The 27,237-nt window shown below is 42.1% G+C and overlaps 1 protein-coding gene across 1 annotated transcript in view; it reads right to left on the bottom strand.

The window, feature by feature from the left end:
• The window catches only part of SLC13A4 (solute carrier family 13 member 4), an 80,265-nt gene extending 53,265 nt beyond the window's left edge, over nt 1–27,000 (bottom strand). The window contains exons 1-6 of the mRNA XM_040433869.1: nt 26,899–27,000; nt 24,765–24,893; nt 11,592–11,728; nt 2,810–2,948; nt 330–410; nt 59–246 (exon numbers count right to left, since the gene is read on the bottom strand). Coding sequence (XP_040289803.1) covers nt 59–246; nt 330–410; nt 2,810–2,948; nt 11,592–11,728; nt 24,765–24,893; nt 26,899–27,000 — 776 coding nt within the window. The remainder of the gene's footprint in view (nt 1–58; nt 247–329; nt 411–2,809; nt 2,949–11,591; nt 11,729–24,764; nt 24,894–26,898) is intronic.
• Nucleotides 27,001–27,237: the final 237 nt, after the last annotated feature.

Below are 27,237 nucleotides of genomic sequence, written 5' to 3' on the forward strand. Positions count from 1 at the left end.
GCTTTTGTAGTTACATTCTTGGAAATAGAGGGCATAGAGGACATCTCTAAGTTCTTACTTCTTGAAGTGCTCCAGAAAGATGAGGCTGGTGGAAGTTCCAATAATTGTGGTGATGCCCCCGATGGTTGCTGCATAGGAGATGCTTAGTGACAGACATTTGCAGACCATATGGTCATGTTTAGATCTGTATTTTCCTTGTAACTTTGGATCTTTCGACTCAGTAGAAGGAAGAACCAGAATCTGGGTCTACAAAAGATAATTATTATTCTACCTTAAATAAAAGTTATTGCATCATACATTGTAGGCACTCCCTGGCAGTGTTATCTTACCTGAGGAAGAGACTGGCCATTAGTAGGGGGCTTCACAATTCTCATAGGGTTGGCTATCATATGAACGCCATTGAGATTCTGCTGGTGGAAAGACATATAACAAGATCAACCACCATGGCTGTAAAATCCTCAACAACCACCCTCCCTTGCTGTGATTTCTTCTCAGTGTATAGAGTTCCCCCTCAAGTGGTCCTCATCTATAGTAAGCTCAGTAGATAGATCATAGATCCCAAATCTATTCTTCTAGGGCTGTGAAGTACCCTTAGATTAGAACTTAAATTCCTGACTATTTCAAAATTCTTGATGAAACACACAAATAGCTGGTAAGGTGAAATTGTACCTTGCTTTGTATAAGTTTGCTGAGGTCCTTTGCTGTTGCCCTAGGATAAAAAAAAAGTTTGGCATCATAGTTAATCAATTGTCCTGGCTATATATAAGTAATCTCATGCATTTTACCGTTTTTATGCCCCCATAACTGCACCACCAACTTTCCTATCTATGTGTAAATCTGGTGTATTTATGGGCTACTTGGCTTGCCATTCAATTATATTTTTGTATTGACCTAGAGTGCAACATCTTTAAAAATAGTCTGGATTAAAATCTCCTATCGTGTATCTGGCTCTTATGCAGACCAGACACTAGTTTGATGCTACCTGATGTTTACAGACTATGGGCTCATTCCCATGACCATGTGTGCCCCATGCCAATGCTGTGGACCACAAATTGCTGTCCGCGATACATGGGCATCAGCCGCGTGAATCGCGTATTGAGACAAAGGCCCATTCACTTAAATGGGTCCGCTAAATGCAATATACAGCAAAAGATAGGACATGCCCTATATTTTGCGGTGTGGATGCATGGACCAAAAAGCCCACGAAAGTGCTTCTGAGTGCTTCCAATATGTGCCTCCGCTCCTCACTGTGCCGTATCTTGAGGATTATAGACCCATTCAAGTCAGTGGGTCCACATTCATGATACGGGATTCACACAACTGGTGCCTGTATATTGCGAAACCTCTGTTTACGGTCCGAAATAAGGGCAGGGACGGCCTACAGTCGTGTGAATGGACCTTAAAAACAACCTGTGTGTAGTCTTATCCTTCAGTCAAGTAGTGTCCCCACCCAGCTTCTTGCTAGCCTCCTCTTGAGCACCATAAAGATATCTGTGGTCAGTGCAAGTCCTTGGAATTCACACAAAGCATGTGTGTTCCTGAGGGGATGTCTAAGATGGGTTTTCTTGAGAAAAAGAGAAAGGGAGAAGAAACAGGCTAGAGAATTGGGAGTGGTAGAGCAGGGTCAGGATCAGGGAACACCCACTGAGATCTGAACCTGCAGCTCCACAAACATTAAACCTCTCCAGGTCCACAGATACATCACTAAAATATTTCTGGTATGAAACTGCTAACATACTAAAGACCTTTTATGATTCGGACTGAGGTTTCTCATTATTAAACATTTAGTTTGATTCATCTCATGGATTCCACTTACTCCTCGTTGATGAATATGAGCTCAATTGATGGTTGGTTTTGTTTCTCCTTTCCACCTGCAAAGCCAAAATTATTTCAGAGAATGTTATATAAGGTCCAGACATATCAAGTGAAAGTTTTAGTTGTCATGTTGGTCTTCACTTATTACTGGGGAACATCTCAATTGATGGCTCTTCTGGGCTGCAACTTTGTTCTATAATAAATAAAAACTGGGTGTGGATGTGCATGCGGTTTTAAGATTTTGATGTGCTTTTAACAAGGATGTGTTTATAAGTAGAATAAACCCTTTTTATATTTACAGAGGCTGGCAATACTTCACCATTGTGGCGAATCCTTGATCCCTATAGGAGAGTCTGGAAGAGGAGAGACGCTTTCCTGGGGAGCTGGATGGTGTTTTCAATGTCCGATGAAAACTAGCCCGTTGTGATTGACGAGGAGATTCATATTGGTGTACAGCAGCGCGGTCTGTTTGACTTTATTGCTTTTAAAGTGTGAGACTTACCCACGTCACAGTTTGGACTGCAGCGCTGAAATATATAACGACGTATCGTAGTTGTTTTCTAATTTTTACGGCAACTTTGTTCTATATGAGGCAACATGCTCATAATATATAAAAGCGTTCAGGTACAAAGTGCAAACTCTGTCATTAGTCACTTCCAAACCTGGAGGCCCCATCACTGTCTGCCTATTTATTTTGGGTTGGATCATATCTGTTCTATACAGATATTTCTAGCATTTGGGGTTAGTATCCTTGGTGCATTAGGATAGTAAAATGGTTAACAGTAATCTGAGATGCTCAAGGGTGGTTATAGGTTAATATTCCGGGAGCTCTAGGGTAGGTTAGAGGTGAAAAACGAATGTTCCTGGTGGTCTATGGTAGTAAAGGGGTTAATGGCATTATCGTAAAGGTGGAGGACAATAAAAGGCAAAACTTGTAATAATCTGGGTGACCTTTCTGCTGTGCGTTTTCATGTGCAGTAGAGCCATTGACCACCATCCCCTCATGCTCCTCATCAGCGCTTGTCAGCTGCTGCAGAACTGCATCAGCAATAGGCATCACCATGGCAGTGGATGATGTATTTGAGAGCCACATGGAGAGCAAAGCAGTGCAGCACATGAAGCACATTAGGAGCCTGGAGAGAAAACACATGTGATAGAGACATTTAGACATAGTAGTTATATTCTTGTACAAAGGTACGATTATAGAAGTTAGTCCTGTATACAGAAGTATTATAGGAGTTTAATTCTGTACATAAGAAGCAGTATTATAGTAGTTATATTCCTGTATACAGAGACAGTATTATAGTAGTTATATACTTGTACATAAGAAGCAGCATGATAGTAGTTATATTCCTGTATACAGGGACAGTATTATAGAAGTTATATTCTTGTACATAAGAAGCAGCATTATAGTAGTTATATTCCTGTATACAGGGACAGTATTATAGTAGTTATATTCTTGTACATAAGAAGCAGCATTATAGTAGTTATATTCCTGTATACAGGGACAGTATTATAGTAGTTATATTCTTGTACATAAGAAGCAACATTATAGTAGTTATATTCCTGTATACAGGGACAGCATTATAGTAGTTATATTCCTGTATACAGGGACAGTATTATAGTAGTTATATTCCTGTATACAGGGACAGTATTATAGTAGTTATATTCTTGTACATAAGAAGCAACATTATAGTAGTTATATTCCTGTATACAGGGACAGCATTATAGTAGTTATATTCCTGTATACAGGGACAGTATTATAGTAGTTATATTCCCGTATACAGGGACAGTATTATAGTAGTTATATTCTTGTACATAAGAAGCAGTATTATAGTAGTTATATTCCTGTATACAGGGACAGTACTAAAGTAGTTATATTCTTGTACATAAGCAGTATTATAGTAGCTATATTCCTGTATACAGGGACAAAAAGAAGTTGAGAGAAATCCAGCTCCACTTGGATAAAGGAATGTGCGTTTATTCAGCTTGCGGTTAAAAACTCATCCATGAAATACAAATATTAGCAGTCTTGTCAAGGAAAAGGAATAATCTATTTGTAACACAATATAGTACAGAGTACCAACAGATATGTTATATTATAAAAAAAAACATTTTCCCGTCCTGTCTTATGATAGAGAATGGACTGACATAGTTGCAGATGGGGTTAAATGCGCAGCTAGAAGGCGCCCACAATTGCAAACTATGTCAGCCCCAGCCTATATCAAGAAGAAAAAAAGTCGCAACCAGTGTGGCTTAGGACCAAGGGGAGTTATAGGTATGGACACCACAGATGCATCTGCTGTACTCATATGATAAAATCCAAAACCTTTTCCTCAACTGTAAACAACAGTTTTTCCAATGAAAGCGTATCTCAATTGCAATACAACCCACGCTGTTTATTTGATCACTTGCACAAAATGTAAACTGCAATATGTGGGCTGCACTATTAATGCAATAAAATCTAGAATACGCAAACACATCTCTGATGTACCCCACCCACCATGGCAGTCGCAATGTGTCTGCAACTAGTCTGCATTCTGCTGTCTGCCATGGTGGGGACACATCAGATATGATAGTACAAGGCATAGAAAAAGTTTTTCTGCCTAAGCGTGGAGGAGACTATAGAAGAAAATTATTAAACAGGGAATCCTTTTGGATTTTTTCGCTGAACACACGCCAACCTGAGGGGCTCAACAAACGCCTAGATCTGATTCTGCAGCAATAATCCACATACTAACAATTTTGGTATGTGAATTTCTTCCTTTTCTTGAGAATGTTATAGTAATTAATTTTCTGGTGATCTGATTTTCATCACATTCCACCATAGTCTGCTAAAAAATTGCTACATATCCAGCTTATACCCCATGTATCCTATTTATATGTATACCCTTGTATGGCATAGCTTTTTTCATAGTTATTATACTTTTATTTTCTCTATGCATACATATGGTTATATTTTTGTTTTTTCTTTCATTTAATTTTCATGAGAAGAGTTAACTGAAGGTGTAGCACCCTTTCCTGGGGGCGGTTACAGGCCTGTGGAAACAATCAGTGAACACAGGTGCACCCTCCCCTTTAAAAGGTCTCACTTTTAATGTCTTTCTGTGTCATGAAGAAGGGCTGGAAATGTCTCTGGTAGCCCGAAACGCGTAGTGACAAGACTGCTAATATTTGTATTTCATGGATGAGTTTTTAACCGCAAGCTGAATAAACGTATATTCCTTTAAAGTGGAGCTGGATTTCTCTCAACTTCTTTTTGTAATTGCTGCCCGCACCTGACACGGGCTATCCGTGCTCACAATCAAAGGAAAGGCAGGGGAGAGCTGCTACACTTCTCTTTTCCTTGTATACAGGGACAGTATTATAGTAGTTATATTCTTGTACATAAGCAGTATTATAGTAGCTATATTCCTGTATACAGGGACAGTATTATAGTAGTTATATTCTTGTACATAAGAAGCAGTATTATAGTAGTTATTTTCCTGTATACAGGGACAGTATTATAGTAGTTATATTTTTGTATACAGGCATACTATTATAGTAGTTCTATTCTTGTATACAGGGACAGTATTATAGTAGTTATATTCTTGTACATAGGAGGCTGTATTATAGTAGTTATATTCTTGTACATAGGAGGCTGTAATATAGTAGTTATATTCTTGTACATAGGGGCAGTATTATAGTAGTTATATTCTTGTACATAGGAGGTTGTATTATAGTAGTTATATTCTTTACATAGGAGGCTGTATTATAGTAGTTATATTATTGTACCTAGGGGCAGTATTATAGTAGTTATATTCTTGTACCTAGGGGCAGTATTAGAGTAGTTATATTCTTGTACATAGAAGCATTATTATAGAAGTTATATTCCTGTACATAGGAGGCAGTTTTACAGAAATTATTTTCTTGTACATAGGGACAGTATTATAGCAATTATATTCTTGTACATAGGAGGTTATATTCTTATATGTGGGAAGCAATACTGTAATTTTCTTCTTGTACATTGGGGCTAGTTTTATAGTAGATAACTCACTGCCTAGAGGAATGGTTAAAAAGAACATAAAATAAGGCTAATCCCTCTCTCAGTGTATAGAGATAGGCAGATGGGGTGAATGCTGGGTGAGGGTGCCTAGTTCAACAAGGGTCCATATCATTAGCCCAGATAAAGCACAGTGTCCTTAAAATTAATAACCAGAGTGGTACAAGGAGAACCCCTTCCACTGCTTGATTCAAGACTAACTGATCATTCCCAGCCCTGTTCGTCGCGTTTCTAGAAACCCTGTGTCGGGCATTTCATGGGGAGCCGTGGGCAAGGGTGCTGAGAATACTGGATAAATGTTAGGTAGTTAGCGGAGAACGCCGAGCGTGGAGCAGCATCGGCACTGGTAGGGCTGAACCCGCCCGCTGCTACTCATTAAATAGGGATGAGCCGAAGATGCGGGGAAGGCGCTGTCTGAAGCGGCCAATCATAGGAGAGGGGCGTGTCCAACTGGAACGCGTCATCCCAAGTCTCGATGTGCCGCGTATGGGTAAAAGAAGTTGCGCCTATGCCCGTGACATGATAACCCTGGGGGGATCCTTAGGTGGCTCATTTCAATTAATAATAAAGAGGGGAATGGAATGAAGTCAAGATAAAACCGGTGACCATGGGGGGGAAGGGACAGATGCGACCTGTCCAACGAGTTTGAACTAAAACTAGTCACTGTTGATAAGACATAGCGTAACAGTGTATACCAAAGCTAATTGTCTTATCAGGGTCACAGGGCCAGGGGGTAATTTTAACCATGAATATAGCACTGAATAGGAGTAGATCTGAGGAGAAATACCATACTGCATTGGTAAGGCTACTTTCACACTGGCGTTTTGGCTTTCCGTTTGTGAGATCCGTTCAGGGCTCTCACAAGCGGTCCAAAATGGATCAGCTTTGCCCTAATGCATTCTGAATGGAAAAGGACCCACTCAGAATGCATCAGTTTGCCTCCACTTGCCTCCGTTCCGTCTCCATTCCGCTTTGCTTACAGCGTTTTGCTGTCCGTCTGACGAAACTGAGCCAAACGGATCCGTCCTGACACACAATGTAAGTCACTGGGGACGGATCCGTTTTCTATGACACAATCTGGCACAATAGAAAACGGATCCATTCTCTATTGACTTTCAATGGTGCTTAAGACGGATCCGTCTTGGCTATGTTAAAGATAATACAAACGTATCCGTTCTGAACGGATGCAGATGGTTGTATTATCTGAACAGATCCGTCTGTGCAGATCCGGAGTGTGAAAGTATCCTAACCTGCATGGTATCTAGGTCCCAGGGATCCTGCATAACTCCAATGCTCATTGTCTCAGAGAGACAAGAGACAAATCACATAAATAACCAGTGCTGTAAGATCAGTTATATACAACAGCGCTAGCATGAAGGTCCATAGGGAGCAGGACCCTATGGGAGTAAGTGTGATAGAGATGGGGGGGAAGCAGGAGCCCAAATGGAGGTTAGCAGGGGATAGATTAATGTCAGAGGTGATACCTAGGCTTAAAAAAAGACTAGGAAAGGAGAGGAGTGGGAAGCCTAAACTAAAGGGGGGCTTATGGTGTTAGATGAAGCACTTATAGCTGCTTCGATCATTCAGGCCCCTAGGTTTCTCTGTACCAAGGCGAAAGATCCACTCCAGTTCCATTCTCAACAGCCTATTGTCAATATCACCTCCTCTGGGTGACTGAAAAATCGGATGTCCTCTAGATGTTCGCCGACATGCCGTCTAATTCTAAATTATCCGGCGAACATCTGGGGGACATCGGTAATATGAGGGATGCCCCCATTGCCAGACACGTCGTTGATTCATATGTAGGCGACCCGGGAGTGATTAGCTTTCAGGGCATAGAACGAATTTTTCAGTCACCCTAGAAAAGCGTAGACCAGGGCTGGGAATGACCAGTTAGTCTTGAATCAAGTGGTGGAAGGGGTTCTCCTGGTACTACTCTGGTTGTCAATTTTAAGGACACCACTGTGCTTTACCTGGGCTAATGATATGGACCCCTTGTTGAACTAGGCACCCGAGATCTATCCAGGTTAGCCAACACACCTGGTTTTGTTAAGGTGCTGAGTGCTGGCACAAATGGGACTGCATAATCACAGCAGTCCAGTCTAGTGTATGTACCATTAATAGAAACATAGAATGTGTCGGCAGATAAGAACCATTTGGCCCATCTAGTCTGCCCAATATACTGAATACTATGAATAGCCCCCGGCCCTATCTTATATGAAGGATGGCCTTATGCCTATCCCATGCATGCTTAAACTCCTTCACTGTATTTGCAGCTACCACTTCTGCAGGAAGGCTATTCCCTGCATTCACAACTCTCTCAGTAAAGTAATACTTTGCCCCTCTAATTTAAAACTATGTCCTCTTGTAGCAGTTTTTCTTCTTTTAAATATTCTTTCCTCTTTTACCTTGTTGATTCCCTTTATGTATTTAAAAGTTTCTATCATATCCCCTCTGTCTCTTCTTTCTTCCAAGCTATACATGTTAAGGTCCTTTAATCTTTCCTGGTAAGTTTTATCCTGCAATCCATGAACCAGTTTAGTAGCTCTTCTCTGAACTCTCTCCAAAGTATCAATATCCTTCTGGAGATATGGTCTCCAGTACTGAGCACAATACTCCAAATGAGGTCTCACTAGTGCTCTGTAGAGCGGCATGAGCACCTCCCTCTTTCTACTGGTAATGCCTCTCCCTATACACCCAAGCATTCTGCTAGCATTTCCTGCTGCTCTGTGACATTGTCTGCCTACCTTTAAGTCTTCTGAAATAATGACCCCTAAATCCCTTTCCTCAGATACTGAGGTTAGGACTGTATCACTGATTTTATATTCTGCTCTTGGGTTTTTTCGCCCCAGGTGCATTATCTTGCACTTATCAACACTAAATTTTAGTTGCCAGATTGTTGACCATTCCTCTAGTTTTCCTAAATCCTTTTCCATTTGGTGTATCCCTCCAGGAACATCAACCCTGTTACAAATCTTTGTGTCATCAGCAAAAAGACACACCTTACCATTGAGGCGTTCTGCAATTTCGCCAATAAAGATATTAAACAATATGGGTCCCAGAACAGATCCCTGAGGTACCCCACTGGTAACAAGACCTTGGTCTGAATATACACTGCGTGCAGAATTATTAGGCAAATGAGTATTTTGACCACATCATCCTCTTTATGCATGTTGTCTTACTCCAAGCTGTATAGGCTCAAAAGCCTACTACCAATTAAGCATATTAGGTGATGTGCATCTCTGTAATGAGAAGGGGTGTGGTCTAATGACATCAACACCCTATATTAGGTGTGCATAATTATTAGGCAACTTCCTTTCCTTTGGCAAAATGGGTCAAAAGAAGGACTTGACAGGCTCAGAAAAGTCAAAAATAGTGAGATATCTTGCAGAGGGATGCAGCACTCTTAAAATTGCAAAGCTTCTGAAGCGTGATCATCGAACAATCAAGCGTTTCATTCAAAATAGTCAACAGGGTCGCAAGAAGCGTGTGGAAAAACCAAGGCACAAAATAACTGCCCATGAACTGAGAAAAGTCAAGCGTGCAGCTGCCAAGATGCCACTTGCCACCAGTTTGGCCATATTTCAGAGCTGCAACATCACTGGAGTGCCCAAAAGCACAAGGTGTGCAATACTCAGAGACATGGCCAAGGTAAGAAAGGCTGAAAGACGACCACCACTGAACAAGACACACAAGCTGAAACGTCAAGACTGGGCCAAGAAATATCTCAAGACTGATTTTTCTAAGGTTTTATGGACTGATGAAATGAGAGTGAGTCTTGATGGGCCAGATGGATGGGCCCGTGGCTGGATTGGTAAAGGGCAGAGAGCTCCAGTCCGACTCAGACGCCAGCAAGGTGGAGGTGGAGTACTGGTTTGGGCTGGTATCATCAAAGATGAGCTTGTGGGGCCTTTTCGGGTTGAGGATGGAGTCAAGCTCAACTCCCAGTCCTACTGCCAGTTTCTGGAAGACACCTTCTTCAAGCAGTGGTACAGGAAGAAGTCTGCATCCTTCAAGAAAAACATGATTTTCATGCAGGACAATGCTCCATCACAAGCGTCCAAGTACTCCACAGCGTGGCTGGCAAGAAAGGGTATAAAAGAAGAAAATCTAATGACATGGCCTCCTTGTTCACCTGATCTGAACCCCATTGAGAACCTGTGGTCCATCATCAAATGTGAGATTTACAAGGAGGGAAAACAGTACACCTCTCTGAACAGTGTCTGGGAGGCTGTGGTTGCTGCTGCACGCAATGTTGATGGTGAACAGATCAAAACACTGACAGAATCCATGGATGGCAGGCTTTTGAGTGTCCTTGCAAAGAAAGGTGGCTATATTGGTCACTGATTTGTTTTTGTTTGGTTTTTGAATGTCAGAAATGTATATTTGTGAATGTTGAGATGTTATATTGGTTTCACTGGTAAAAATAAATAATTGAAATGGGTATATATTTGTTTTTTGTTAAGTTTCCTAATAATTATGCACAGTAATAGTCACCTGCACACACAGATATCCCCCTAAAATAGCTAAAACTAAAAACAAACTAAAAACTACTTCCAAAAATATTCAGCTTTGATATTAATGAGTTTTTTGGGTTCATTGAGAACATGGTTGTTGTTCAATAATAAAATTAATCCTCAAAAATACAACTTGCCTAATAATTCTGCACTCCCTGTACTCCATTGACTACAACCCTCTGTTGTCTGTCCCTCAGCCACTGCTTAATCCATTCAACAATATGGGAGTCCAAGCCCAAAGACTGCAATTTATTGATAAGCCTTCTATGTGGGACAGTATCAAAAGCCTTACTAAAGTCTAGATAAGCGATGTCTACTGCACCTCCGCCATCTATTGTTTTAGTCACCCAATCAAAAAAATCAATAAGATTAGTTTGACATGATCTAGTTTGACATGATTAATGTTATAATACACTCTGGGGAGACTCGCGGATGGTTATTTGACGACTGCGCATATCCATAAGTTTTGCCAATTCTCATCCGATGTCTGATGTATGGGGAGGTGAAGACATACATACCCTCACCCAGCATTCACTACATCTGCCTATCTCTATACACTGAGATTATTTATATCCTTAATAAAGTTTTGTTATGTTCTTTTTAACCGTTCTTCTAGGCAGTGAGTTATATTCAAGTTAGGAACAGAAAATACACGTACAATCCATCTGTGAGATAGCCTAGTTTTATATTGGTTATATTCTTGTTCATAGACACATTATAATAGTAATATTCTTGACCACAGAAGGCACTATTATAGCAGCTTTATTTTTGAACATGGGTAAGTATTATAATAAAGCAGTTTTATAGTAGTTGTATTGTTGATACATACAGTAGGAGGCAGAATTATAGTAGTTATAACCGTGTATATAGGAGGCAGTATTATAGTAGTTATATTCTTGTTCATAGAGCGCAGTATTATAGTAGTTATATTCTTGTACATACGGGGAGTATTATGGTAGTTATATTTGCGTACATAGGGTGCAGTATTATAGTTATTTTCATGTACGTATGAGGCAGTATTATAGTAATTATGGTCTTTTAGACATGAGGCAGCATTATAGTAGTACATAAGATGCAGTTCTATGGTAGTTGGTTTTATGCATCTTACATCATATTCATCAGTATATTACTGCTCTATATACACCTATGAATCCATTCCCCAAATCTAATCATTATGCAATTTTGATTTGTATAGTGCCCTCTCCCCTTGCACATACATTCCTGGCTTTGCTCCAGACAACATGACCATCCTTAAGGCTATTCTCCTATGAAGATTCCATTTCTCCACTGAAGCTGCCAAGCAGATGACCCCCATGAGTAGAAGTGTTGTGTTCTTAAAATATTCTGCAGCCACCTGTAAGGAGAAATCATTACAGTTGGTTCACTGGCAATCGAAACAGACCTGAACATATGGTTTATTGACCTGCACATGTTTTTGGTTATTGCTGACCTGGAAGATCAATTAATGCAGCCTTAAACTTTAGATAAACTAGTTACATTTACTGCCCAAACTATAACAGAGTGTTATATGTTAAAATAATTGCAAAAACTGCACTTTCAAAAGTGTGCCGACTTTACATATCACATTATTTTTTTCCTGTAATCCTGCGTATCTGGACTCCAGGAATATAGCAGAATTGTCAATCTCTATCTACTTTACAGCTGCTGTAAAGTGAGGTATTTCTAGTTTAGTGAGGCTGTTGTGCTGACATCCAGTGGTCAGTATGAATATTGCAGTATTCCATAACTGATGTTTGTACTCACTGGTCTTTAAAACTGACTAAGTGACTAACTGCCTGTCTATGACATTAGAATCAAGTTGCAGATAAGATTGCAGAGCCTTGGCAGTGGAATACAGTCCCACTGAGCCACATGTGTCGTCTAATCCCTATTGTCGGATTTAGGCTGAGTTATCTGTGCACTTTCCTATGGATCATGAAGTTTTCTGACATCAGAAAACCATTACCTTGTACATAGAATCCTGTGATCGGTGAGAACAATAAATTTCACGTTTGCCAGTTAAAGTTTCCAAGAAGGTAGAAGAAAGAATGCGAGACCATATGTGAGCACATCCAGAAGAGTGTCCAAGTCTTTTCATGTATATGAAACCCAGCCATCATTAACACCAGAGACTCCAAAGTCTGTTATAGAGTCACTTGGCGGTGGAGTTGAGTTATGCAATTACATCCAAAACACACAATGCTCTGTAGTAGCAAAATAGTCATCTAATACCGACGACCATATTTTTTCAAGCCCCATCCCTTGTATGATTATTTTCATGGTTGCCTGACATCATCCCTTGCTTCTACAGAATGCTTTTTTTCAACCCCCTTCCCTCTCGGTTTTATGTCAAATAATGAAAAGTTATATAACTGTCTAATATACTTTGTGTTTTCAATTTGTCATTATTTTCCAAATCTCTGCTTATGGTCCTTGAATGCAACCATTTATTGATTCCATCCAGAGGCCAAAGACCAGCTCTGATCAAGTCTTGCTGAAGGCACACAGATCCTAAGGCATAAGCTACACTGCGACTTTTTGTAGCACAATTGATTGATTTTAAAAGGGTTTTCCAAGGTTTTTCCTCAGCATAGGCCATCAGTATCTGATCGGTGGGAATCCAAGACCCGGGACCTCTGCTGATCAGATTTTTGAGAAGGCACTTCTAGCAGCTCACCAAGCAGAGCGCCGTACATTTGATGGCGGTTGTGCTTGGTATTGCGCTCAGCCCCATTCACTTCAACGCAGCTGAGCTGTGCATAGGCCATGTGACAGATGAAGGTGTCATCACTGGCGTAGGAAGAGCTGAGAGAAGCTGCAGCGCTACTGCGAGCACCAGTGCCTTCTCAAACAGCTGATCGGCGGGGGTCCTGGGTGTCGGATCCCCACCGATCAGATACTGATGACCTATCCTGAGGATAGGTTATTAGTATTAAAGTACAGCTGCAATCTTAATGCATGCTCTCAGTTGAATGCAATCTTGTGGACTGCAGCTGTCATAAATTAGTCGAGGGAGATTTATCAAAACTGGTGTAAAGTAGAACTGGCTTAGTTGCCCATAGCAACCAATCAGATTCTACCTCTCATTTTTCAGAGCTCCTTTGGAAAACAAAAGGTGTACTCTGATTGGTTGCTATGGACAACTAAGGCTACCCCGCTAAGTCACGTCCCCAACACAGCTTAGCCATGCCCCTCTCCCAGTAACGGTGCTCGGCAAAAGCAAACAAAAAAGATGAGTGACTGACTGGGTGTGAGAGAAGCCTCAGGCCGTCTATGGCTGCAGCTCACACGCAGGCAGCACAATGCTGCTGTCTAAGTGGGGAGCCACAGGAAAGGAGGGCATCCCAGCGTCCGTCCAGGTTTTTACGCCGGATGGAGGACAGGGTACCATGAAACTGCACTGTCCGGCCTAAAACCGGACGTCTGGCCACCCTAATTTAAGTCTTCCTCATTATAGCTATGTCTCTACTGCTGCTCATGTTTTTCCCCTTATATTTACTGATTTGAACAGTTTCGTGCAGTGCAGGCATATAGCAATAGTACCAAACAAAAAAACATTCAACAGTCAGTTTGATTCATTGCAGAAATAATGCTGCCATCTGGATCCTGCATAGTAGTGCTTACAGTGAAGTCAGACATAGAAACGTCTCCTATGTTTTCATATGTGTGTCCTATAGAGATATATACTGTATTAATACCATAAAGACCCTACATAACATATAATACACATATAATACTGCTATGGTAGCCTTAATAATAGCACATATGACATTTTGTGGGTATATGATACATGGAATGTTCCAGTTCATGGATATTACGCTGCGGTTACTATATTTGTAGATATATAGCTATACATAGTTAATCTTTTCCATAGAGCTATTTCATATAGGAAAGTTTTCACCCACTTTCCATGAATGATGTAAACCGTTGTCCTTGGAGAAGGTATAACGACGCCATTAATCATCCGTGGAGCAGTATATAGGGCAGGGAACGGAGGGAAAACCACAACTATCAGAAGTCAATGCTGCCGGCTTGTTTGGGACCTTAGTAACCTTGGGGATATATTTGTCAACTGTGCCACCTTTGTCCCACTGGGATGACCTCATTTACTTCCATCCCCTCCCTACAATACATAGTTATTTCTAATAAAAAACTTCTTATTCAGGTGGGCTGGAATCCCGTGGCCTGGAACTGAAAGGCTTCTTTGTTTTCTATGATCCTTCTGACGCCCCACTGAGGAAAAGAAAGTTCTGCAAACTAATGCAATGTTCTACCTTCTCTTTCAGACCCAGCATGTTCTCCCTGTGTATATTACACTGATAATGGAGGTGGGGAGTAGTAGTCACTAAATCTATCACCCCACAATAATATTGTCAGGACTTCCTTTGGGGGCAAACTCAATCCTCTGCTAGCTAGGACTTGTCTGTAGGTGGCCAGGATCCAAGTACATTTTTGCAGCCAATAATAACTCTGGTATTTAGCTGGTCCTTCAATACACATGTACAGTATGAAGATTGAGGGCTGCGTGTGGACTGCTGTACATTTTTGTGAGGCCCACCAATAGAAAAAGTCCATGCTACCCCATATAACCAAAATGTGGTGCACAACTGTGATAGATTAAAGAACACCCGCACATTGAAAGTGTATTTGGCTTTGGGGTTGTAAGGCCAGGGTCAGGGACCAGCCACATGTGGAGTGCACTTTTCCTCAGACCACCAGCAGGTTCACCCGGCCTACGTCCAACCATTGGCTTAGTCACCTCAGCTGCTTCCTGGTGCCACAGACTCCACAATCACTGTTGCCGTGTCCCAATTGCCTTGGTGGGAACTTGGGGAATATTAATGCCTGACCCCGCGAGTCCACACAGGTGGGTTAAGTTGTCAACAGATCACGTGCCCACTCGGGTGAGCCAAGGCAACGGCAGTACCTTTACTGTTCCCTATGGCACTAATTGCCCGAGTGGAATCCCATAACCTGAGGTTATCATTATTCAAAGAGCTCTCAAATGGAATGGGAAAAAGTCTAGGGCTAGTGGATGGCAGATTTAAAAGGATTTTGCAAAAGAACAATATTGATAACCTATCCTCAGCACAGGCCATCCATATCAGATTGGTGGGAGTTCGACTCCCGACACCCCTGCTGATTAGCTATTTGAAAGGGCCTCAGTGTCTCCTCACAGCATTACAAGCACAGTGCTGTACATGGTCTTGCAGCTCCAGCCCATCCACTTGAATGGGACAGAGCTGCACTTAGGCCATGTGACAATGAATGCAATGTCACTGACCTAGGAAGAGGCCACAGCATCAGTGGAGCAGCCTCTTCAGACAGCTGATCAGTAAGCCGGTCCCCAACGATCTGATATTGATGACCTATTCTTTTAAAAAAAAGTCTAAGTCAAAACGGATCCGTCTTGACTTACATTGAAAGTCAATGGGGGACGGATCCATTTTCAACGGCACCATATTGTGTCAGTGAAAACGGATCCGTTCCCATTGACTTACATTGTAAGTCAGGACAGATCCGTTTGGCTCCGAATCGCCAAGCAGCGTTTTGGTGTCCACATCCAGAGCGGAATGGAGGCGGAACAGAGCCAAACTGATGCATTCTGAACGGATTCTTATCCATTCAGAATGCATTGGGGCTGAACTGATCCGTTTTGAACTGTTTGTGAGATCCCTGAAACGGATCTCACAAACGGAATTCAAAACGCCAGTGTGAAAGTAGCCTAACTTTCACCAGAACACAGCTCATTGTGCAGTATTATGCACTTTATGGCAGTATTATTTAAGCTTTACATTGTTGAGCATTTTAGTGAGGTATTATCTCTGCATAGAAAGCCATTGATTACTAAATTGTATATGGCATTTTATTGTTTGGCAGTAATATTTCTGCATTCAGGACCCTGCCATATTTCACCTTAAGGACCAGGCCGTTTTTTGGAAATTTGACGTGTCACTTTATGTGGTAATAACTTTGGAACACTTTTAGTTATCCAGGCCATTCAGAGATTGTTTTCTCGTGACACATTGTACTTCATGACAGTGGTAAATTTCAGTCAATATTTTTCATTATTTTTATTTTTTTAAATATGTAGTTTACAGAAACACCCCATTTATGATCATAAACTGCTCTACGGACACATGGCAGGACGCAGAAGAAAAGGAGCTCCATGTGGTTTTTGGAGAGTAGATTTCACTGGGATAATTTTAAGTTGCCATGTCACATTTGAAGACCTCCTGATGCACCCCTAGAGTAGAAACTCCAAAAAGTGACCCCATTTTGGAAACTATGGGATAAGGTGGCAGTTTTGTTGGTACTAGTTTAGGATACATATGACTTTTGGTTGCTCTATATTACACTTTTTGTGAGGCAAGGTAACAAAAAAGAACTGTTTTGGCACCATTTGTATATATTTTTTTTTTACAATGTTCATTCATCATTCATCAGGTCGTTACGGACGTGGCAATACCTAATATGTCTATTTTATTTATTTAAGTTTTAAACAATAAAAACCTTTTTCAAACAAAAAATCATGTTTTAGTGTCTCCATATTCTGAGACAGTTTATTTTTTTATTTGGGCAATTATCTTAGGTAAGATCTCATTTTTTGCGGGATAAGATGACAGTTTAATGGGTACTATTTTGGGGTGTGTATAACTTTTTGATCGCTTGGTATTACATTTGTGATGTAAGGTGACAAAAAATATCTTTTTGGACAGTTTTTATTTTTATTTTTTATGGTGTTCACCTAAGGGGTTAGGTCATGTGATCTTTTAATAGACCTGGTTGTTACGGACAGAGCGATATCTAATATGTCTACTTATTAAATTTTTTTCACTTTTAACACAATACAAGCATTTGTGAAACAAAAAAAAACATGTTTTAGTGTCACCATATTCTGAAAGCCATATTTTTTTTATTTTTTGCCCGATTGTTTTATATAGGCGCTAATTTTTGGTGGGATGAGGTGACGGTTGGATTGGTACTATTTTGGGGGGAATACGCCTTTTTGATCACTTGCTGTTGCACTTTTTGTGATGTAAGGTGACAAAAAAATTGTTGCTTTAGCACAGTTTTTATTTTATTTTTTATACGGCGTTCAAGTGAGGGGGTGGATCATGTGATATTTTTATAGAGCTGGTCGTTACGGACACGGCAATACCCAATATGTCTGTTTTTCTTTTTTTTTCAATTTTTATTTTCAATTTTATGTGTTTTATTTTGGGAAAGGGTCTTTTTAACTTGAAACTTTTTAAATTTTATAAAAAACATTTCTTTTTTTTAACTTTTTTTAAACTTTTTTTTTGTCCCACTCTGGGACTTCAACTTCTCGGGTCCGAATCCCTCTGCAATGCATTACAATACATCATGTATTGTAATGCATTGCATGTCAGCTTTTGTGCTGACAGCCTGCCTGTGAGACCCAGCCTAAGGCCTCTTTCAGACGGGCGTTGCGGGAAAAGGTGCGGGTACAATGCGGGAACATGCACGATTTTTCCGCGCAAGTGCAAAACATTGTAATGCGTTTTGCACGCGCGTGAGAAAAATCGTGCATGTTTGGTACCCAAACCTGAACTTCTTCACAGAAGTTCGGGCTTGGGATCGGTGTTCTGTAGATTGTAATATTTTCCCTTATAACATGGTTATAAGGGAAAATAATAGCATTCTCAATACAGAATGCATAGTAAAATAGCGCTAAAGGGGTTAATTATTTTTTTTTTAACTCACCTTAATCCACTTGCTCGCGCAGCCCGGCATCTCTTCTGTCTTCATCTTAGCTGTGTGCAGGAACAGGACCTGTGGTGACTTCACTCCGGTCATCACATGGTCCATCACATGATCCATCACCATGGTAAAAGATCATGTGATGGATCATGTGATGACCGGAGTGACGTCACCACAGGTACTGTTCCTGCACACAGCTAAGATGAAGACAGAAGAGATGCCGGGCTGCGCGAGCAAGTGGATTAAGGTGAGTTAAATTATTTTTTATTTTTTTTAACCCCTCCAGCGCTATTTTACTATGCATTCTGTATACAGAATGCTATTATTTTCCCTTATAACCATGTTATAAGGGAAAATAATAATGATCGGATCTCCATCCCGATCGTCTCCTAGCAACCGTGCGTGAAAATCGCACCGCATCCGCACTTGCTTGCGGATGCTTGCGATTTTCACGCAACCCCATTCATTTCTATGGGGCCTGCGTTACGTGAAAAACTCACAAAATAGACCATGTTGCAATTTTCACGCAACGCACAAGTGATACGTGAAAATCACCGCTCATGTGAACAGCCCCATAGAAATGAATGGGTCGGGATTCAGTGCGGGTGCAATACGTTCAACTCACGCATCGCATCCGCGCGGAATACTCGCCCGTGTGAAAGGGGCCTAAGGGGCTGGATCTCACAGACTTCCGTTGAAGGCATGCCCCAATGCCTATGGAAAGCATCGGGCTGCCTCCTCTGCCATCGGGTCCCTGTCACTGCAGTGCAGGGACCCGATGGAGATGCGGAGGGCACCCGTACCCTCCGCAAACCCTCTGCATGCCGCGGTCAGCTTTTGCCATGGCATAGAATCAGATAACATGCCGGCATGTGTATTTTCACTGATGCCGGCACATGCAGCAGGGGCCCGGCTGTCAGGGACTGCTGGGTCCGTGCCGCTGATTGGGTGGGTGCATCTCCTGCACTCGCCCGATCAGCCTGCTGTACATACAGTACAGACCAAAAGTTTGGACACACCTTCTCATTCAAATAGTTTTCCTTATTTTCATAACTATGAAAATTGTAGATTCACACTGAAGGCATCAAAACTATGAATTAACACATGTGGAATTATATACATAACAAACAAGTGTGAAACAACTGAAAATATGTCATATTCTAGGTTCTTCAAAGTAGCCACCTTTTGCTTTGATTACTGCTTTGCACACTCTTGGCATTCTCTTGATGAGCTTCAAGAGGTAGTCCCCTGAAATGGTTTTCACTTCACAGGTGTGCCCTGTCAGGTTTAATAAGTGGGATTTCTTGCCTTATAAATGGGGTTGGGACCATCAGTGGCATTGAGGAGAAGTCAGGTGGATACACAGCTGATAGTCCTACTGAATAGACTGTTAGAATTTGTATTATGGCAAGAAAAAATCAGCTAAGTAAAGAAAAACGAGTGGCCATCATTACTTTAAGAAATGAAGGTCAGTCAGTCAGCTGAAAAATTGGGAAAACTTTGAAAGTAAGGGCTATTTGACCATGAAGGAGAGTGATGGGGTGCTGCGCCAGATTACCTGGCCTCCACAGTCACCGGACCTGAACCCAATCGAGATGGTTTGGGGTGAGCTGGACCGCAGAGTGAAGGCAAAAGGGCCAACAAGTGCTAAACATCTCTGGGAACTCCTTCAAGACTGTTGGAAGACCATTTCAGGGGACTACCTCTTGAAGCTCATCAAGAGAATGCCAAGAGTGTGCAAAGCAGTAATCAAAGCAAAAGGTGGCTACTTTGAAGAACCTAGAATATGACATATTTTCAGTTGTTTCACACTTGTTTGTTATGTATATAATTCCACATGTGTTAATTCATAGTTTTGATGCCTTCATAGTCATGAAAATAAAGAAAACTCTTTGAATGAGAAGGTGTGTCCAAACTTTTGGTCTGTACTGTACATGGCGCTGGTCCTTAAGGCCTCTTTCACACTTGCGTTGTTGGGATCCGGCATGCACTTCCGTTGCCGGAGGTGCCTGCCGGATCCGGAAAAACGCAAGTGTATTGAAAGCATTTGAAGACGGAACCGTCTTCCAAATGCTTTCAGTGTTACTATGGCACCCAGGACGCTATTAAAGTCCTGGTTGCCATAGTAGGAGCGGGGAGCGGGGGAGCGGTATACTTACAGTCCGTGCGGCTCCCGGGGCGCTCCAGAATGACGTCAGAGCGCCCCATGCGCATGGATGACGTGATCCATGCGATCACGTGATCCATGCGCTTGGGGCGCCCTGACGTCACTCTGGAGCGCCCCGGGAGCCGCACGGACGGTAAGTACACTGCTCCCCCGCTCCCCGCTACACTTACCATGGCTGTCAGGACTTTAGCGTCCCGGCAGCCATGGTAACCACTCTGAAAAAGCTAAATGTCGGCTCCGGCAATGCGCCGAAACGACGTTTAGCTTAAGGCCGGATCCGGATCAATGCCTTTCAATGGGCATTAATTCCGGATCCGGCCTTGCGGCAAGTGTTCCGGATTTTTGGCCGGAGCAAAAAGCGCAGCATGCTGCGGTATTTTCTCCGGCCAACAAACGTTCCGTGCCGGAACTGAAGACATCCTGATGCATCCTGAACGGATTACTCTCCATTCAGAATGCATTAGGATAATCCTGATCAGGATTCTTCCGGCATAGAGCCCCGACGACGGAACTCTATGCCGGAAGACAATAACGCAGGTGTGAAAGAGCCCTAAGTCACGTACACCAGTGCCGTACATGTACGGTAAAGGTCCTCTACAGGTTAAAAGGTATTCATTATTACATTGATATATATGGCACTATTATTTATATGTGAAAATGTAAAGTAATACAGCAGATTGATTAAAAGTTCATGTGTGGAGAGTCATTATTCTCAGCCCATTGGGCAGAGTGAGATGTACAGTATATATGGCCCTGACCAGGATTGTATGTAGGCACAATATGGTTCCATTAATGGGTATAGCTATAGCCATAGTACTTGCTATGGAGCCCGGACGTGGGGGGCCGAATCAGATGCAAGACGATTATACATTTTTGTGGGGAATAACAATATTGTGGCTTTTTGGTAAAATGTGGGTTTTTGGGTATATGATTCTATTATACATAACTTTAATTATTGCTATTTATGTTGCTGTTTTTCTTACACTAGTTGGTGGGGGCCCATCTTATTTTGCTATGGTGCCCTATGAATTATAGTTACGCCCCTGGGCCTCCATTATTCGGATCATACAGTGAAAGGGGTTTTCCATGAATACAAGATATTATCCCAGACTTTGATCTGGCCATATATACATTGCTTAGATTGTGGGAATCAGTTGCTCCGGCTGCAAATGTAGCTTTTGAAAAAACAACGTTGCGGGTAATAAAGTAATATGGTTTATGACACTGTTTATACAGGGAATCCTGGCTGAGGTTACTCCGAGTTAGCTGGATTTAATCATCTCATCTGTGAAGCTGAAAATAGGAAGGAACAAGGCCAAAGACCTGGGATCGGGGTCAGGATCTGTCTTCTGTTAACGAAATGTAACCAAGAAGCGACCTAAAATATATAACATTCCCAGAATTCCATAGCCATCAGGTCAACTGCGTGTGCTACTGGCCAGAACTGCATCCTAGTAATGTAGCCTTATATGAATATATTAAGATGGGGGTGTCATTTAAAGTACATCTTTCATGAGACAGGTGCTCTTAGATGTTAGACTACATCAGGTCCATGCGCTAGTAATTTTGGTAGTAGGAGGGGGGTCGATTATCAGTGGTCCTCTTCCTTCTATGCTGCCAGTATGTCCATTTGAAGCCACACCAGGATCGTGGACATATTACTTTGCTGTCCAGGGGACACGGCCAGTATCATTGTCTGTGTGCCCCGCTCAGCCATATAGCCCAAGCTCCCTTGTGTTTCCCCTGATGAGCTTTATACTCATCTTTAAGCGAAACATGCATGTAGGGACTAGGCAGGAGAGGGCTCACTAGGGCGCATCAATTCCAGGGTTAGGTTCCTGATTGTGCCTGGTCACGGGGGTTCATGATCAGGTCATCTAGGCCAGTGTAGGTCCCTGTAGGGCATCGTTAGGGCGAGCTAGACTAGTATCCCTAACCCTGTGTTCAGCAACTGTTTTCAGCCTCTGTGTACGGAAATCATCTAACACTGGTGAGGCAATCGTTGCACCAAGGAGCATTTCATCTGAGCGGTAGGACCACCTGGTTACACAACTTTTGGTGCTGCCGATCACCTTTTTCAATTTAAGTGTGTTCTGGCCACCCAGTGCCACAATTATCCGTGGGGTGACCTACCTTGCTTCTACAGTTGCAAGAAAAAGTATATGAACCCTTTGGAATTATATGGATTTCTGCACAAATTGGTCATAAAATGTCATCTGCTCTTCATCTAAGTCACAACAATAGACAATCACAGTCTGCTTAAACTAATAACACACAAAGAATTAAATGTTACCATGTTTTTATTGAACACACTATGTAAACATTCACAGTGCAGGTGGAAAAAGTATGTGAACCCTTGGATTTAATAACTGGTTGAACCTCCTTTGGCAGCAATAACTTCAACCAAATTTTTCCTGTAGTTGCAGATCAGATGTGCACAACGGTCAGGAGTAATTCTTGACCATTCCTCTTTACAGAACTGTTTCAGTTCAGCAATATTCTTGGGGTGTCTAGTGTGAATCGCTTTCTTGAGGTCATGCCACAGCATCTCAATCGGGTTGAGGTCAGGACTCTGACTGGGCCACTCCAGAAGGCGTATTTTCTTCTGTTTAAGCCATTCTGTTGTTGATTTACTTCTATGCTTTGGGTCGTTGTCCTGTTGCAAACAACTCAACTTTGGTTTCATCTGTCCACAGAATATTTTGCCAGTACTGCTGTGGAACATCCAGGTGCTGTTGTGCAAACTGTAAACATGCAGCAATGTTTTTTTTGGACAGCAGTGGCTTCTTCTGTGGTATCCTCCCATGAAATCCATTCTTGTTTAGTGTTTTACGTATCGAAGATTCACTAACAGGGATGTTAACATATGCCAGAGACTTTTGTAAGTCTTTAGCTGACACTCTAGGATTCTTCTTCACCTCACTGAGCAGTCTGTGCTGTGCTCTTGCAGTCATCTTTACAGGACGGCCACTCCTAGGGAGAGTAGCAGCAGTGCTGAACTTTCTCCATTTATAGACAATTTGTCTTACTATGGACTGATGAACAGCAAGGCTTTTGGAGATACTTTTATAACCCTTTCCAGCTTTATGCAAGTCAACAATTCTTAATCATAGGTCTTCTGAGAGCTCTTTTGTGCGAGGCATCATTCACATCAGGCAATGCTTCTTGTGAAAAGCAAACCCAGAACTGGTGTGTGTTTTTTATAGGGCAGGGCAGCTGTAACAAACCTCTCCAATCTCATCTCATTGATTGGACTCCAGTTGGCTGACACCTCACTCCAATTAGCTCTTGGAGATGTCATTAGTCTAGGGGTTCACATACTTTTTCCACCTGCATTGTGAATGTTTACATGGTGTGTTCAATATAAACATGGTATTATTTAATTCTTTGTGTGTTATTAGTTTAAGCAGACTGTGATTGTCTATTGTTGTGACTTAGATGAAGATCAGATCACATTTTATGACCAATTTGTGCAGAAATCAATATAATTCCAAAGGGTTTGCATACTTTTTCTTGCAAATGTATATTGAATTATATGTGTACATTATCCAATTATCTTGGGGCCAATTTTTTCTAATTTTTGATTCATTAAAAGTTAAGTTTTATTTTGATCACTTATCTCAATTTGCCATCTAAGGCTACTTTCACACGAGCGTTCGGGTGTCCGCTCGTGCGCTCCGTTTGAAGGGGCTCACGAGCGGCCCCGAACGCATCCGTCTGGCCCTAATGCATTCTCAGTGGAGGCGGATCCACTGAGAATGCATCCGCCTGCCAGCGCTCAGCCTCCGCTCCGCTCAGTGAGCGGACACCTGAACGCTGCTTGCAGCGTTCGGGTGTCCGCCTGGCCGTGCGGAGGCGAGCGGATCCGTCCAGACTTATAATGGAAGTCAATGGGGACGGATCCGCTTGAAGATGACACCATATGGCTCAATCTTCAAGCGGATCCGTTCCCCATTGACTTTAAATGTAAAGTCTGAACGGATCCGCTCAGGCTACTTTCTGACTTAGAAAATTTTCTAAGTAATAATGCAGACGGATCCGTTCTGAACGGATGCAAACGTCTGCATTATCGGAGCGGATCCGTCTGATGAAACATCAGACGGATCCGCTCCGAACGCTCGTGTGAAAGTAGCCTTAAAGATGCCCATAAGTGGTTGACCTAGGAGGCAATATATGCACCCACTATACGGCAACATAGTGGGAGCAAAGTCTTCTTTGGTGTGCCTAGAGAATCTGCTGGTGGCTGCACATTTCTCCTGCAATGGCCTCTGTAGGAGAAATGTGGTACTTCATGATGACCATTCACATGAATTGGTGAACATGTAAATTCATGGTCATGTTGAGTCCTCTAGTGTATGAGAGCCTCTCTATAGTGGCTCTCCATTTCAACTATATGGGGGACTAACCTTTATGACGGCCATATGATGTTATTGCCTTAATGACACATGGCCTTCCCCTCATAGAGCATGTAGCAATATAACGGTTTAGTGTGTCTAACCTCACTAGACTTCAACACGCCAAAAAGTGGAAAGAGGAAAGCAGGGACCAAGGCAGCAGCTCCAAGGGGAACAGCCTCCGACACCCAGTACACAGCAGTCACTATGAGGACGTAAGCACAGGAAGATTCCTATAAAGAGAGAAGAAGGATGGTCATACAGAGAAGTAAAAATAAATAATTACAGGTGAAAATCAGTATCTCCTCAACGATTTCCTTGCTATCTCTTCTACATGGTATATAACTAGTTAATAATGACATTTGGTTTTTGGACAGCCATAGACAGGGAGATCGTAATTCCCACCAGTGACTGGTGGGACATACCCATCCCGAATCTGCCTGAAAGACATTCTTCAGTCTTGATCTCCTGGATACATGATCTATCTCTCACTCAGCCATGATATTGGGCCATAAAAGAGGGCCATGTATGGTCAGCTGAAATGATACCTGTCATTAACATGAGCTCAGCTCCCTGCGCCATCTAAACATAGTTGGTATTCACAGGTAGATAGTCAGAAAGGGGTGACCTAAAATGTTTTGGCTACTGGTGGTCAGGGTTGGATCAAGGTCTGTGGGGACAATTGGACAAAATGCTGTATATTCGCTTTCCTTCTCCTTGTTGTAAATTTCTGGTGTTCAGTGAGTTATCTTGGTGTCCTGATAAGGTAGGGCCTAGACATAGACCTCCCTGGACCTTTCTAGAAATAATGCACCATTCAGACAGCTTCTCTATAATTTGCACCTCCGTGTCATAGATCACAATGTCCGTAGTGTCCATTAGGTGAGTCACACATGACCATTATTTTGCCAGAACGATGTAAAACACAGCTAGCAAAAGTGTCCCAAATAGAGCTGGCCACAGTGCCTGATATCAGACCTAGTCCAATCATCCACCATAACAGTGAGAGCCACCTTGTTCCCATCGTAGTGTTATCCACAATACCCCTATATCAGTGTAATTTACAGTGCCATCCAGAATATCCCCATATCAGTGTAATTTACAGTGCCATCCACAATACCCAAATATCAGCGTAATTTACAGTACCATCCAGATTATCCCCATATCAGTGTAATTTACAGTGCCATCCACAATACCCCAATCTGAGTGTAAATTACAGTGCCATCCAGAATATCCCCATATCAGTGTAATTTACAGTGCCATCCACAATATCCTAATCTGAGTGTAAGTTACAGTGCCATCCAGAATATCCCCATATCAGTGTAATTTACAGTGCCATCCACAATACCCAAATATCAGCGTAATTTACAGTACCATCCAGATTATCCCCATATCAGTGTAATTTACAGTGCCATCCACCATACCCCCATATCAGCGTAAGTTACAGTACCATCCAGATTATCCCCATATCAGTGTAATTTACAGTGCCATCCACAATATCCTAATCTGAGTGTAAGTTACAGTGACATTCAGAATATCCCCATATAAGTGTAAGTTACAGTGCCACCCACAATACACCAATATCAGTGTAAGAGTACTTTCACACATTTGCGGCAGAGGATTCCAGCAGGCAGATCCGGCAAAACGTATGGAAACTGATGGCATTTGTCAGACGGATCCGGATGCAGATCCGTCTGACAAATGCATTGAAATGCTGTATCCGTCTCTCCGGTGTCATCTAGAAAAACAGATCCGGTATTAAAAAAAATTGCATTTTTATCGGTCTGCGCATGCACAGTGCCGGGAAAGAATAACGCTAGTGTGAAAGTACCCTAAGTCACAGTGCCATCCTCAATACACCAATATCAGTGCAAGTTAGTACCATCCATAGCATTCCAAGATCGGGGTCAACCACAGTGCCCCCATTACATTGTTCGCCACTCTGTCCAGTAATACAGCCAGTGACAACATCATAATTACCGTGTCACCCATACTGTCCCTATTACACTGCTATTCATTCACAGTGTCTTCTTCATAACACAGCCAGCCATATATAAGCCCCAGAACAGTGCCAGCCAGCCAGGCTTACGCTTGGTTAAGTATATCCCCTAAAATCTGCTGTGGTTTGCGGGTGCCCGTCATGGAATCCAAGGCACAAAACCCTAGTACCAAAAAATATACAAAGTAAAGGTATTTAATAACAATATAGTGATATTGTTGGTGAATGATGATACTTACACTGCTGGGGTGCAGCAGGGGGAGGGGGAGCAGCAGCAGGGGGATGGAGATGATCAGGACCAGGTTCTTGGATCGCATAACTTGGGTCCACACTGCTGCCATTCCGTCCGATTTGGTGGTCACAGAACAGTCCCCTCTCCAGACTCTTGTAATTTTACCGGAGGTCGGATTTATTCCTAAGTCTCACTCTTTCAGAAACCCTGTGACGTTCATTAATCCTTTGCTGAGTTCTCCCCCACAAACTCTGTGACCTAGGCGGCACTTGTTAGCATTTTGTTAGTTAAAGACATCGCCAAGGTTACTATTCTTAGGGATTATAGATCCATAATCCTAAATTAA

The sequence above is a fragment of the Bufo bufo genome, chromosome 1, assembly GCF_905171765.1.
Source record: "Bufo bufo chromosome 1, aBufBuf1.1, whole genome shotgun sequence".
Classification (NCBI taxonomy): Eukaryota; Metazoa; Chordata; class Amphibia; order Anura; family Bufonidae; genus Bufo; species Bufo bufo.